The sequence below is a fragment of the Perca flavescens genome, chromosome 14 (genome assembly GCF_004354835.1).
Source record: "Perca flavescens isolate YP-PL-M2 chromosome 14, PFLA_1.0, whole genome shotgun sequence".
NCBI lineage: Eukaryota > Metazoa > Chordata > Actinopteri > Perciformes > Percidae > Perca > Perca flavescens.
The window spans coordinates 24,801,258-24,816,257 of record NC_041344.1 but is presented as its reverse complement, the minus strand read 5'-3'; the positions used below and the strand labels follow the sequence as shown (position 1 = coordinate 24,816,257).

The 15,000-nt window shown below is 43.2% G+C and overlaps 1 protein-coding gene and 1 long non-coding RNA gene across 7 annotated transcripts in view; one reads left to right on the top strand and one right to left on the bottom strand.

Moving 5' to 3' along the window:
* Positions 1–15,000, top strand: part of LOC114567929 (triple functional domain protein) — a 108,638-nt gene that overhangs the window by 61,194 nt on the left and 32,444 nt on the right. For 4 of the 6 annotated variants that reach the window (XM_028597203.1, XM_028597201.1, XM_028597200.1 and 1 more), the window contains exons 17-46: positions 18–213; positions 1,188–1,354; positions 1,462–1,581; positions 1,709–1,900; positions 2,027–2,176; positions 2,320–2,434; positions 2,819–2,934; positions 3,093–3,215; positions 3,311–3,505; positions 3,611–3,726; positions 4,580–4,646; positions 4,787–4,896; positions 5,324–5,393; positions 5,514–5,603; positions 5,692–5,784; positions 5,879–5,990; positions 6,142–6,332; positions 6,808–6,909; positions 8,166–8,195; positions 9,186–9,331; positions 9,443–9,542; positions 9,669–9,912; positions 10,084–10,191; positions 10,782–10,975; positions 11,089–11,259; positions 13,953–14,048; positions 14,150–14,298; positions 14,391–14,457; positions 14,690–14,793; positions 14,884–14,953. In XM_028597203.1, the coding sequence (XP_028453004.1) occupies positions 18–213; positions 1,188–1,354; positions 1,462–1,581; positions 1,709–1,900; positions 2,027–2,176; positions 2,320–2,434; positions 2,819–2,934; positions 3,093–3,215; positions 3,311–3,505; positions 3,611–3,726; positions 4,580–4,646; positions 4,787–4,896; positions 5,324–5,393; positions 5,514–5,603; positions 5,692–5,784; positions 5,879–5,990; positions 6,142–6,332; positions 6,808–6,909; positions 8,166–8,195; positions 9,186–9,331; positions 9,443–9,542; positions 9,669–9,912; positions 10,084–10,191; positions 10,782–10,975; positions 11,089–11,259; positions 13,953–14,048; positions 14,150–14,298; positions 14,391–14,457; positions 14,690–14,793; positions 14,884–14,953 (3,804 nt within the window). The remainder of the gene's footprint in view (positions 1–17; positions 214–1,187; positions 1,355–1,461; positions 1,582–1,708; positions 1,901–2,026; positions 2,177–2,319; positions 2,435–2,818; positions 2,935–3,092; positions 3,216–3,310; positions 3,506–3,610; positions 3,727–4,579; positions 4,647–4,786; positions 4,897–5,323; positions 5,394–5,513; positions 5,604–5,691; positions 5,785–5,878; positions 5,991–6,141; positions 6,333–6,807; positions 6,910–8,165; positions 8,196–9,185; positions 9,332–9,442; positions 9,543–9,668; positions 9,913–10,083; positions 10,192–10,781; positions 10,976–11,088; positions 11,260–13,952; positions 14,049–14,149; positions 14,299–14,390; positions 14,458–14,689; positions 14,794–14,883; positions 14,954–15,000) is intronic. The other 2 variants (XM_028597204.1, XM_028597202.1) reach the window with 1 other exon arrangement.
* LOC114567932 (uncharacterized) overlaps positions 11,050–15,000 on the bottom strand; it is a 23,251-nt gene continuing 19,300 nt past the window's right edge. The window contains exon 3 of the long non-coding RNA XR_003694242.1: positions 11,050–11,232. This is a non-coding gene — a long non-coding RNA (uncharacterized LOC114567932). The remainder of the gene's footprint in view (positions 11,233–15,000) is intronic.

Sequence of the window (15,000 nt, the reverse complement as noted above, 5' to 3'; positions counted from 1 at the left end):
TTATTGTCCTTCCTCAGATCATCTCCGACCTGGAGTCGTGGAACGAGGAGCTGACGAGTCAGATGAATGATTTTGACACGGAGGACCTGACGCTGGCCGAGCAGAGGCTGCAGCACCACGCTGACAAGGCCCTGACCATGAACAACCTCACCTTCGATGTCATCCACCAGGGCCAGGAGCTGCTGCAGTACGTCAACGAAGTCCAGGCCTCCGGTGAGTCCAGCACCCAAACTCTACTGTAGATACTGCACCATGCAATCCAGGGATCCATTGGTCTATGATAGAACCAAAAAACGTGTAGTCTGTTAACAGTATTAACAATCCCCTTCCTTGCGTTCATTTCCTTTATACTGCAGTTTGCTTTGTCCTCTTGGATCAATTGTCCTTAAGGAAAAAAGAAAAGAAAAAGAAAGCCTCTAGGCCTCTAGAAAGTTCCTAGACCACCGGTATCTAACGGACCAAATGGCAACGCAGATTTTAGGGCCTCATTTCAGTGCCATTCAAATGCCTGTGCTGCCCTCTGGTGCTCTGAATAGGACGTTACAGGCAACAGAAGCATCACTGCATGTGACTCTAGTTAACATTACACTTGGCAGAAGGTAAAGTTGGCTATATATTTGACCATATTGCCTTAACAATAAACAGGCCGTTCTTTACGGTCACCAACTGTCGTTTTGTGCCCTTTTACTTTTTTAAGTATCGTAATGTCGCTTTAGCACCTGGTATTGTAAAAAAACAAAAACCGATACCCAACCCTAGATACAGCTCCTGTTCACTGTTGCTGCACAGAGTTCTGTGTTGGCTACATTAGTTTAATATTGATACTGTGTAGGTGTCGCGGGTCAAATTCAGTCAGCGTTTGTGATGAGAGGCACCCACTCACTAACCATAATAACTCACCTGTGATCTCACATGCTAATAGGTGCTCTCTAAAACAGCACAAAGAATGGTTACATCATGTCATGGGTATTGAAACATACTGATAATATTATTAATCAAGCAGTTATTAGAATCAAGGTAAATTTGCTTTACAAGAGTATTACAAATGTAAGTAGTCACTAAGATGTTAAGGGATAAAAGTATTTGAAGTTAATTGCAACGGTGGGCAGAACTTAAACAGAACTGCAGCTACTTCATGTAGAGGTCTACTGTATCCATCCAAATTCTAATGTGTGTCTTGCCTCCAGGCGTTGAGCTGCTGTGTGACCGAGACGTCGACATGGCCACGCGGGTTCAGGACCTGCTGGAGTTTCTCCACGAGAAGCAGCAAGAACTGGACTTGGCAGCCGAGCAGCACCGGAGACACCTGGAACAGTGCGTCCAGCTGAGACACCTGCAGGCTGAAGTCAAACAGGTAGGACACACAGTCTTAAAACAGTCTGCAGGCCAGAATATCTGCAAGTATTACAAATAGTGTTGGATTGGTGGCATTTGAACACACCTTTCCTCTGCTTTGTTCAGGTTCTGGGTTGGATACGTAATGGCGAGTCGATGCTGAACGCTGGTCTTATAACAGCCAGCTCCCTACAGGAAGCTGAACAACTGCAGAGGGAACATGAACAGTTTCAACACGCCATTGAGGTGAGCCACTGTCTGTTTATCCCATCTGTTTCTCCCTCCGCTGTGTTTTCTTTCCAGAGTCTGAAGCTAGATTTTATTTTGGTTTCATTCTAACCCCATCCTTTCTCCACCTCTTCCCTATCTGCAGAAAACCCACCAGAGTGCCCTGCAGGTTCAGCAGAAGGCCGAGGCTCTGCTCCAGGCAAACCACTACGACATGGACCTGATCAGAGACTGTGCCGAGAGCGTGGCCTCCCACTGGCAGCAGCTCATGCTGAAAATGGAGGACAGACTTAAGCTGGTCAATGCTTCAGTGGCCTTTTACAAGACCTCTGAACAGGTAGGAAGACGACACAGAGGGCTCAGCATTCAACTTGACTATTTCCTTGTCCCAAAAATTCCACAAAAAAAACCCCCAATTGTGTGTTATCCCCAAACAACAGACTAAGTGTGTTTGTCCCAAAAGGTCTGCAGTGTGTTGGAGAGCCTGGAGCAGGAGTATAAGAGAGAGGAGGACTGGTGCGGAGGAGCCGACAAACTCGGACCCAACTGTGAAACGGACCACGTCAGCCCCATGATCAGTAAACATCTGGAGCAGAAGGAGGCCTTCCTCAAGGTAACATACAACACAATCTAACCTGACCCTAAGCATATTATCTTAGCTTAACTTAGCATAAGTTACATCATCTCTAATATATGTGTGTGTGTGTGTGTGTGTGTGTGTGTGTGTGTGTGTGTGTGTGTGTTTGTGTCATGCAGGCATGCACTCTAGCTAGAAGAAACGCAGACGTCTTCCTCAAGTACATGCATAGGAACAGCGTCAACATGCCCGGAATGCTGAGCCACGTCAAAGCACCAGAACAGCAGGTTAAAAGTAAGTATCAGAAAACAGCTATGGTTAAGTGGTTGAAAGAAAATAGATAAAAGTAATGGATAAACGGTTGAAATGCTTACCTTATGCATAAGTGGTTGAAATAGATAGTGAAGTGGATAGTAATGGGTAAATGGTTGAAACAACTAGCTTCAACTAGCAACATACAGTAAATGACCAACACGTTTAAGTAAATTGCAGACTTCAAAAACCGCATGTTACTCAGTTATAGTACCACTCTGGCTAACGTGTCAGAAAGTAGAAAAGCTCTTTAACAAATCTGCTCTTGTTATGTTGCCAGTATGCAGTTCTGCTGAAATCTTTTGAGTTTGGTTGGGTATTTAGGTGCTGAATGCCTGAATCTTGAGTGTTTTCTGTTGTGTAAAGATATCCTCAATGAGCTGCTACAGAGAGAGAATCGTGTTCTCCACTTCTGGACCATGAGGAAACGACGGCTGGACCAGTGTCAGCAGTATGTGGTGTTTGAACGCAGCGCCAAACAGGTACATCAAACACTTACACACACAAACTAACCGTTAAGTTCTACATATATATATATATATATATATATATATATATATATATAAATAAAACACACTCCCACACATACACTGCTTACAGTTGACAATACATGTATTTCTGTGTGTTTGTATGTTTTCAGGCTCTGGAGTGGATTCACGACACCGGGGAGTTTTACCTGTCCACACACACCTCCACCGGCTCAAGTATCCACCACACACAGGAACTGCTGAAGGAGCATGAGGACTTCCACATTACAGCCAAGGTTTTACACACACACACACACACACACACACACACACACACACACACACACACACAGACATAGTATATGACACTTTCTTCCCCCCTCTCCTACAGCAAACTAAGGAGCGTGTGAAGCTGCTGATCCAGCTGGCTGACGGCTTCTGCGAGAAAGGCCACAGTCACGCTGGAGAGATCAAAAAATGGGTGACAGCTGTGGACAAACGCTACAGAGACTTCTCCCTGCGCATGGACAAGTACCGCTGCAGCCTGGAGAAAGCCCTAGGCATCTCCTCGGACTCTAACAAGGCTGTGAGTGGTCATGTGTTTTGGTAGATAACAGGTGTAGAAAATCAGCTAATTTGCTTTCTGCCTGTCTCTTCAACTCCCTTCCTATTTTGTCTCTGTCTGTGTCAGAGTAAAGATCTCCAGTTGGACATCATCCCAGCCACGGCTCCAGGGTCAGAGGTCAAGCTGCGGGATGCCGCTCACGAGCTCAACGAGGAGAAACGCAAGTCTGCACGCAGAAAGGAGTATGTCACCACTTCCTGTTTACCTCATCCTTCATCCGAAAAAGAATTGTTCAGAACAGCTTTTTTCAAACGGATAAACGGTTACAGAATTGCTAGTTTGCTAGCATTTCAACTGCATTTTTCCTCCTGTGTTTTTATTTTTTCAAAGGACATGTAGTTGAATGATTGGTTCAGTGCCCAAAATAGGCAGCAGAGCAGCCTAGTGCTTACTTAACATGGTCTGTCATAGGAAGGTCAGAGGTTCAATTGTTGTGGCCGTCAGCGTCCTTGTCAACAGCACTGAACCCCCTCCCTACTTGCTCAAAAGTGGCTCTGAGTAAGAGATTGCGTTCAATGTAAATGTGCACGCATAATGGATCTGTGTGATTAAAACCACCTCCTCCGCCTCCTCCTCCACACATGAGCCTCCTCTTTGCTGTGCCAGCACAAGAAGTGCAGACACAACCGTCCAGCTCCACAAGAGAACAAATAAATCTACATGTAGTACACAGGAAAAAGGAGACTGCGTCATTTTCTATGAGCAGCACAAATCATGAGCATGATTCCAGTCATTCCTGGCTGGTTTATGACCATGTAAGTTTTATGGCCCGAAACTCTTTCATTATTCATTAATGTAAATGGATGAAGCAGACGGGCTGAAAGAGAGCTATCGGCATTGTGATTTATCATTTTGTGGATGAGGACAGTAGGACAATTTGTGTGTGTGTGTGTGTGTGTGTGTGTGTGTGTGTGTGTGTGTGTGTGTGTGTGTGTGTGTGTGTGTGTGTGTGTGTGTGTGTGTGTGTGTGTGTGTGTGTGTGTGTGTGTGTGTGTGTGTGTGTGTGTGTGTGTGTGTGTGTGTGTCTCTCTCTAGGTTCATCATGGCAGAGCTGATTCAGACAGAAAAGGCCTACGTGCGAGACCTGCGGGAGTGCATGGATGTAAGTTCAGCTTCACAACCCACCACTGTTAACCTGTTTCATGCCAGAGTGGTGCAATAACTTTTCACACAAAATGTGGAAATGCATCAGAACCCTGTTGGAAAGTGTAATTATGCTCTTATCTTGTTCCCTCCTTGCAGACCTACCTGTGGGAGATGACCAGTGGAGTTGAGGAGATTCCTCCAGGAATCATCAACAAGGAGCACATCATCTTTGGAAACATGCAAGACCTCTTTGAATTCCACCATAAGTAAGAAACAGCTTTGTGGACTTCAAATTTCCTAGAAATTCCAAATTTTAAACTAGACCTGCAAACAAGTACAGCAGGATCTAACTGTGTGTGTGTCTAACTGCATGTCAATCACTGCTCGGGCACACACATTCATTCTCCCTTGTGGGGGGAGGGGCTTAGAAGACCGTTGGGAAGAGCTGAAAGGGGGGGAGTGACGATGTTCAAATTTCTTGGCTAAATCCTGGATCTTCACAATCCTACCTACAGCTTTAAGTATCTTCATCAGCTTCTTATAATACAAACCATCTGTAGTTTAGGAATATACATATTTTATTTTTCATTTTGAAATATCACTTTTCATTTAATTTAAGCTCTCATGTTTTTTTTGTCACATTTAAATCCCTCACTCCTTTTTTTTTTTTTTTTTTTTTTTTTTTTTTGTCAGCATCTTTCTCAAAGAGTTGGAGAAATATGAGCAGCTACCAGAGGATGTTGGGCATTGCTTTGTCACATGGGTATGTATCGTTTGTTCACCAACATTTGCTGCGTTTGCTTAAACCTTTTTTTTTTTTCATTTAGATACTTTAGATCCCTAATATATATTTTACATATTAAGTCTTTCTCTCTTCATCTAGGCTGATAAGTTCCAGATGTATGTGAACTACTGTAAGAACAAACCCGACTCCACCCAGCTCATCCTAGAGCATGCTGGGAACTACTTTGATGTGAGTATCGCCTATGGTCGTTAAAATGAAATTGGATGGTTCCCGTCAGCAGCTGCGTGCGATCACATTCCTTTTCTTCTCTATGCAGGAAATTCAACAGAGGCACCGACTGGCCAACTCCATCTCTTCCTATCTGATCAAGCCCGTGCAGAGAATCACCAAGTATCAGCTCCTGCTGAAGGTAACCCACCATACCAAATCTCACTGCTGTGGTGGCCGTCTCCATAGGTCCATAGTTCCTTGTTGTCATGGCTTCTGTGTGTCTGTCTGTCTAGGAGCTGCTGACTTGCTGCGAAGAAGGTAAAGGAGAGATCAAAGACGGCCTGGAGGTGATGCTCAGTGTTCCTAAGAAAGCCAACGATGCCATGCACCTCTCTATGCTGGAAGGTGATTAACACGCACTGCTCGCTAGTTATGTTGCGGTGATCTTTTGCTGTCAGCTGTATTTATAGCAAGCTTGCCTTCTGTCAAATTACGGCTCTTCGTCAATCAGGCAACGTGTTTGACTTGTCATGCTGACATCCCCTCCTTCTCCCAGGTTTCGATGAAAACATCGAATCCCAGGGCGAGCTCATTCTCCAGGAGTCGTTCCAGGTCTGGGATCCAAAGACTCTGATCCGTAAGGGTCGAGAGCGCCACCTCTTCCTGTTTGAGATGTCTCTCGTCTTCAGCAAGGAGGTCAAGGACTCAAACGGCAGGAGCAAATACATCTACAAGAGCAAACTCTTTGTAAGTAGATGATGGTGAAGTGTACCTAATGGATGATGTTTGCTTAAAAAGAAATGAATGTATTCATGTAATCAATGGATTTAAAGAGCCATTCAGGCCTTTCAGTGTTTATATTAGTAGCTGACATGAATAATTGAATACAATTCAATTTTATTTATAGTATCAAATCCTAACAAGAGTCATCTCAAGACACTCTACTGAGTAGATCTAGACCACACTCTATATTTTACAAAGACCCAACAATTCCAAATATTCTGGAAGAACTTCCTTTTAATGATTAGCATTTTTTATGTTTCTCAGTGCCTCATATCTTCAACTGCAGTACCTGTCTAAAATACATGTACATCTGATTGAGTCTAATCAAAACTCTGTCAAGAAATCACACTTTATGTGCAGCGAGAATATTTCAAAATAGCCGTTGGACCGTTGCTATCTTCTGAGGACATCTTCTCATATTCTCCTGCTCTGTTCCCAGACGTCCGAGATGGGGGTGACGGAGCATGTGGAAGGAGACCCCTGCAAGTTTGCTCTATGGTTGGGACGCACCCCGACGTCTGACAACAAGATTGTGCTCAAGGTAAAACACACTTCCTCTCTTCTGTTCCTTTGGAAATCTCCTTTAGGGTTCGACCGATATGGGTTTTCAAAGGCAGAACCCTGAAATCACTTGGGACTACAAGTCTTGAAACCCAAGATAGTAACATTGAAAATAAAAAAATTGGTAAATGACAGGTTTATATAATAAATATGTATTCAAACACACTTCCATATTAGCGTGTTGGGTGTCTCTGACAGATATATATCTGATTGGGAAAAAATGCGTCGGAAAATCTTTATATATCGGTCTAACCCAGTTCTTTCTCTCCTCTCTTCATATTCAATCCCCTCCTACCTTCTTATACTTCATCTTTCCTGTATTCTCTGCTGTCTTGTTTGATTGGATGAGCAGCTTCAAGCTGGCCCGAGAAGCTTTCTGTAGTCACAAACTCCTCCTCTGTCTCCTTGATTTGTGTCTTCTGTCGGTTGCTCTCTGCCAGGCTCTGTCCTCTGGTTAGATTCTGCTTTGTTCCATCTGTTAGCAAACACAGGCACATCTGTATATCTGGGGCTGTGTTTTCTGTGGATGTTTGTATCTCTAATTCTCTCTGTGGGCTGACATGCTTCCACCAACGCTGCTGACACTGATTCAACCCCTGAACGCCCACAATCTCCCATCCTGGCTCTGTGCCACTTCATGAAAGTTACTGGTAGCCATCTTTCTTTACCAGAATAAAAAAGAAGCCTTTTAATGCTTTGAACGCCATTGTGGAAGTAAGATATGGCATCAGTTTCTTTAGTTCTCTGAGTGAACATTTCAAGCTCCCATTTTCAAACATCTTCCGTGTGTTCTCCTGTTGAATGTTGTCACAGATGGGATCGAATCAGTGTCAGCCGTTGGAACAGCATGAAGCCAAAATCCTAACACATTTCATTCTGAGCGTTACAACTCTATATTACATGGTGACTACCAAACTGACCGCTGAGAAGCAGTCATGTGGTATGTGCATTGTAAATGAAGTGTGTCTCTACTAACTACACACACACACACACACACACACACACACACACACACACACACACACACACACACACATTAACAAACACACATGCACACACACGCCATCCATTACTACATTGATACACATTTAATTGGCCTACCGTACACAGTTAAGGTAAATTATCAGTGTTGTGCGTTTCTATCATGTCAACCCATTTTGTCAGCATAAAGAATGTCATGTATATCTTCTAAAACCAAACCAGTGAAATTCTCTATTTTATATTTTAAATTCAAAGCTAAGTCAGGGATCCAAACACGGAGCGATGGTGAGTACAAACTATCCCACAACACAGCCCTCAACCACTTCTCACAAGTCTGAAACACCAACTCTTAGCACCTCTTATTCTCGCCCTTCACTGAATGGGCAAAACAACGTTCCATAGCAGAATCCCACTTTAACCCAATTCCATAGCTGGGGAGCCGGGGGGAAAAAGATTGTAGCGTAAATTCCCAACAATATCCACTTTAATATTACTAATTTCTAGGGCTGCTCCCTATTAGTCGATTAGTCGACTAATCAGTCGTTTTGGTCTTAGACAACTTAGATTTCTTTAGTTGATTAGTCATGTTTTATGCTTTTTTCATGCTGAATGACTTATTTCCATGAAACGTACGAGCACATCTCTGGTAAACACAAGAATTAAAGACTCTTTGCGGAGAAACTCAGATTTATATATCTGTCGATTAAATCAACTAATCGATTAGTCGATACAATTGAATGAGTGTTAGTCGACTAAGAATTTCTTCAATCGAGCACAGCCCTACTAATTTCGCCGTTTTTTTCTTGGAGTGTCGCCACAGACACCCACTTCGTAATACTGCAAATGTGAGGGCTTTCATCAGTGGGCCATAGGCTCAGTCACCATTGTGTGACCTCATGCGGCAATAGATATTGACTTAACAGACATTTATTTAAATTAAAATCTTTGTAATCTTTGATTACTCTAATTAACACCCTGTTTAAAATCAGTTTGATTGAACATGTCGGATGATGTCGAGGAAGCGGTTCTTGAGTTCATCCGACAGGGCTGTCGGGGTACAGCTGGTTGGGATCCACTGTTATAGGGGTCCGCGGCTGGGGAGGGCTCGTACCAGATCAAATTTATCTGGAAAATGCCGTGAGTTGATAAGAGATGACAAGAGGTAAATTCAGACTTGTGTGAAACGCACAGAGTAAGAATTCCAGAGGACGTTCATTTCCTGACATCTCTAACTTTTTGACTTCTTAAACTCGTTCCATTATTGACCAATAACAGGCGTCAAGCATTGAGAACAAGCAGGACTGGATCAAGCACATCAGGGAGGTGATTCAGGAGCGCACCATTCACCTGAGAGGAGCGCTCAAGGAGCCCATTCATATTCCCAAAACAACCACAGCTAAGCACCACAAGGGAAGGGGAAGGTAATGTGACACCTATTGTGACACCTAGATTTAAGTTTTCATCCAATCAATCACAAACACTCAAGTTAATTTACACTCACACCTTTGATTGATCATGTGTGTGTCTGTTAGGGATGGAGAGGACCTGGACAGTCAGGGTGAAGGCAGCAGCCAACCAGACACCATCTCGCTGGCATCCCGCACTTCACAGAACACACTGGACAGCGACAAGGTGAGTCAACACACACACACACACACACACACACACACACACACACACACACACACACAGGAATGACGTGTCAGTTAGAAGGACCATCCTAACGCGGATCATTGTGATTATCCTTTCTTCCTTCAGCTCTCCGGGGGCTGTGAGCTGACCGTGGTGATACACGACTTCATGGCAAGCAACAGCAACGAGCTGACAGTGCGGCGCGGCCAGACGGTGGAGGTTCTGGAGCGCTGCCACGACAAGCCAGACTGGTGCCTGGTCAGGACCACGGACCGCTCCCCTGCCCTGGAGGGCCTGGTGCCCTGCTCCATGCTCTGCATCGCCCACTCCAGATCATCCATGGAGATGGAGGGCATTTACAACCACAAAGGTACAGAGTTTTGTGTGCGTGTGCGTGTGCGTGTGCGTGTGTGTCTGTGTGTTAGGGAGGAAATCATTTTTACATACTGGGGCTCAAACAAGAGCCTATTTAGATACTTTGTGTAAGTCTGCACCATAAAGCAAATTGTAAAACCATAACATCACTCTCTGTCGTTCACAGACACTCTGTCAGTGTGCAGCAATGACTCCATCATGCCAGGGTTGTCGGCTACGCTGCAGCCTGGTCACGGCCTCGGCTCCCACACCTCACCAGGACCTAAACGACCTGGTATGGTCACCTGTGCTATCTATTGTGTCTGCTCTCTGAAATCCCATACAAATTCTGACAACCACGTCAACTCAGAAATAGCAAGTAACATCAGAATGGTGTACAATTTTACATGAATACTTTTTTCCCACGTTACTCCCACTAGATCAATATTAAAGTCAAGTAAAACCGTAGTGTAACTGTACTCTTTATTCTATATAAAAAATGTAAACACGATAAAATGTTGAAAATGCTAACCATAGCCACTCCTCAAATTGATCTGAAAGATCCACATTACCATAAAAAAAAAAAAAAAAACCCACAGAAAACAAAATAAGATTCTTCTTCATTCACCGCTTTTATTGCCAAAAGTGTTTTATGAGAAATGCCTTGATAAAACCATCAAAAGGCAGTTGTGGTCTTGAAATAAAGTCCTCTTTATCTAAGACCGAGATGAATGCGGTCGATTCCGAGACGAGACATTTAAAAAGTGGTCTTGAGAACGATCTCGAGGAATACAACACTGCTATGTAGATCATTTAAATAAAAGGTTAACCTCTTCCTGTTGTTCTACGGTGTGGCTTTTAATAATTGCACTATATATTTTGAAGGTAACACGCTGCGGAAGTGGCTCACCAGTCCAGTGCGTCGGCTAAGCAGTGGCAAGGCAGACGGCCATGTGAAGAAGCTGGCCCACAAGCACAAGAAGAGCCGCGACGTGCGGAAGAGCGGGGAGATGACGATGGGGTCCCACAAAGACTTGGACGACAGTGCCGCTACGCCTCAGGACGAGACTGTGGAGGAGGTGGGGGGGATACACAATACTACACACTTACAATGTTTGCCCTCTCTCCATTTAGCAGACATGTGTAAAGTCATGTGATGTAATCTCTACCGTGCCATCCATGTGTGCCGCAGAGGGTTCGTAACGAGGGCTTGTCGAGCGGCACGTTGTCCAAGTCAAGTTCTTCGGGCATGCAGAGCTGCGGCGAGGAGGAGGGCGAGGAGGGTGCTGACTCAGTACCTCTGCCTCCACCTATGGCCATCCAGCAGCACAGTCTGCTGCAGCCAGACTCCCAGGATGACAAGGTGAGGGGAGGGGGGACGGTACAGAGGGGTCAGAAGAGAGGGACAGACGGGGAAAGATGATGAACAGGAGAAGCAGACGAAACACAAACTGTATTCACCTTTAACTTTGAACATTTTCTGGTGCTACAAAGTTGCTTCACAGAGTTCTTTAAATTTTAGGTCAGAAAGGAAGTTAGAAGTTATTTCTTTCCTTTTGGAATTAGGCCTAGAAGAATCTATATATAGTGATATGATCCTAGATGCTATTAGGGATTTTTGTTCCATCACATTAAGAAGCTCTATGTTCGTACATCTTGTCTTTTTGGTTTTAACTGTGGAAATAGAAGCAGTTGAAGAGCAGTGCTTTGTACAAGAAAAGGCCAACAGTGGAGACAGCCTTTACAACTTGTATCCCTAATGAGTAGGAATTGTAATCAAATTAGTGGCTAAATCCCATTTGGTATTAAGATTGAATTATGTATAGTGTAAGGGTTCATTTCCTTTAGACCATACATCATGTATGCGTTTTGAGAGATAGGAACAGGCTAACAATTTAAGCTAATTTAAGCACCATCTATGACTATACAGGTTCTCTTTCTTTCTCATTGCTGTTCTGATTTTTAGTTCTTGGAGGTTACATTTTTTCCGCTCATTTCAGTCTCCCACTTTTCCCCAAAAAAGGGCATGTCCAGACACAGTTTTAAGTGACTCCTTTGTTTCTGTTATGCATAACATTTTATCTTGGCATGTTGCATCATAGCAATGAAAAGTTCCAGGCATTCCAGGTCTCTTCCTGGACTAAAGTGGAGGCTCCTCTGACACTAATTTCTGTTTCTCTTTTGTTTTGTTTCCTGGTTGTATCGTTTGCCACGCTGTAGCATTACCTTGATTTATGTCCTGTCTTTGCTTTGTCTCAGTTTCCATACCTGTCCATCTGAAATGCCCCGCTCGTCCCCCGCCCCTTCCCTCAGTCAATTCTTTAATTCCCTTTTTTCCTTGCTCTGCAGCTTTAAATGCTACTTGCTAAAGCACTTTTCTTTGATTTTTACAACAGTTTGTAGATTGAAAGGAAATGAAGCTAGTGGCTTTTTTAGACTTTCTTCTTTTTAAAATTCACCTTTCTCTGCCCCCTAAAGTCACTCTTCCTAACTTTTGTATTTTTCTCAACTCTTAAACATTCCAGACTGTCTTTAGCGTAGAATTTTTTTCCTTCCATCTTTTTTTAGTTTCACTCCGTTTGACTTGTACTTTCTGCCCTGTTTCTCCAACACACCACTGTAGAGTCGCCTGGCAGATGAGCGAGGGAAATGTAGATAAAGAGAAGATGCGTGTAGCTCTTGACTCTAAATGGATAGCAATGTGGAGGTTTTTTCTGTCAGTTTTAGTACAGATCAGAAGGCTATAATGCCTAATTTGCGTCAACTATCTATAAATTCAGAGATCATTTAGAATATTGTAATGCTTTGCGGCTGTTACGGTAACACAGGACTGCAGCTTTTTTTCTGCATGTTTATCCCTCATAGGTTGGGAAAAGGTTGGTGGCTTAAAAGAAAGTAGATGTCGATATAAATACAAATAGGGAAGTTTGATTCCCCATCAGCTGAGCAGGTAGCTCCCCTGGATAATAATCAAAATATGACAAAATGTAAATTCAAAAGCCCCCCTGTTCCCATCATCCTCCAGCTCCTCACTACCCCCCTCCCTCACCCGCCCTGCCCGCTCGTCCTCATTTCCCTTTTACCCTCTGTGCGTTAACTCATTACCCATGCGAGTAATTGGCATCTCTAAACGCTGGTGAGGCCAGAAGGGCACACAGCCTCACCCAGAAAACCTAATTGAGGAAAGTCTTGAAGCACAGCACAGCAAGGGTGAGAGTCTCCTGAACTATACATACATACATATACATACATACATACATACATACATATACCTCTTTCATTCTCGCTCTGTTAGCATCCTTTCTTTATTTCTGGCTGTTCATCACCACCCGAGAAGGCAACAGAAACATTCTACATCACTTTTTTATCCCACCTTCTCCCCATCACCATTTTCTGACCTTTCACTTTTTCGCCATATCTTAATTTTGTTCACCCAAATTTCAGCCTCATGTTTTTACCTTTTTTCTTTTAAAAAATGTCATATTTTATCCTTTTCATTTTCTTTGAACCTTCAGATACAAACCCCGAACATTAGGGGTTCACTTGTGGAAACATCTTTTGGGATCTTCTCTCTTCAGACAGCATTTAACATTTAACAAACATTTTCACTGAGTCATCTTGCTCACTCAAATAACTAAAATAAAACATAGTGTTATAATCAAACAAATAAGAAATTAAGATAAACAAAAGCTGATCTTGAAATGAATGTCCTTTTAACATAAAGCTGTAGAATTAAGCTATTTATTTTGCTATCCATTTATGGACTATTCCAACCCATTGTACAAGTACATGACGGTGGGTTAAATGGGTTAAATGGGCCTTTAAGTTTTCACTAAAGACAGATAAGAGCATTTATTGTGTGTTTTAGAGATGAAGAATTTCTGTCTTATTTCTTAAGTATTAACGAGTAAAGCTTGTATCAATCATAAAGTAGTATTGACAACAGCCAATGAGCAGATTTAGAGTTAGCAGAAATACTGTAGTTGTTAGATTAGATGTTTTATCAGGTTCTAATGCTTTTCCCTTCCCTTCACTCATATCTCTATTTTTACCCAGACCTCTTCTCGTCTGTCGGTCCGTCCATCCAGTTCAGAGACGCCCAGTGCTGCTGAGTTGGTGAGCGCCATCGAGGAGTTGGTCAAAAGCAAGATGGTAGGATAATGGAGGAAAAGAAGAACACACTAAGCTTGATCTTAACCTTCGTACATGAAGTTGTTTTGCCATGGATATTTTTCTGTTTTTCCCTGGTGCAGGCTTTAGAGGACAGACCCAGCTCGCTGTCAGTAGAACAGGGAGACAGTAGCTCTCCCTCCTTCAACCCCTCTGACAACTCCCTCCTCTCCTCATCCTCCCCCATCGAAGAGATGGACGAGCGCAGGACCAGCATCCTCAAGAAAAGACAGTACGGACATTCTCTTCATCCATATCCTAAACATACACTGAGGTGTTTTCTTATTTCTTGGAATTTTGAGGTTTGTTTTTTCTTTGCTGTAGTTACATTCTGCTGGAGTTGGTGGAGACAGAGAGAGATTATGTCAGAGACCTTGGCCTAGTCGTGGAGGTGAGTTGATGCTTTACCAGCTGCTTAACTAGCTGTACATAACTTACTGTCCGAAAATATATGAAGGTTTGATGGTTTTCTAGCAGTAGTATTATTATTATTATTATTATTATTATTATTATTATGACTGGCATTTTAAAATGGCACTGAAAGTATTAGAATTAGTTTGCTGACTTTTACAGACTTGCTGTTGTAAATATGTGTTGCTGTGTTTGTGTGCCTCCATTATAAGGGCTACATGAGCCGGATGAAGGAGGAGGGTGTCCCTGATGATATGAAGGGAAAAGACAAAATTGTGTTTGGCAACATCCACCAGATCTACGACTGGCACAAAGAGTATGTGACACACTCATAAGGAGAATACAGAGCTTTCCCTGTTCAGACTCACTAGCACAGTAGCTTACTTCCCTCTCCTGTCTTGTTTAGTTTCTGTCTTGGGGAGTTGGAGAAATGTTTGGAGGACCCCGACAGACTGGGACCACTCTTTCTCAAACAGGTTCGTCCACAGTGAATTCCCAACTTTTGCTTTATTTGTACATGCTT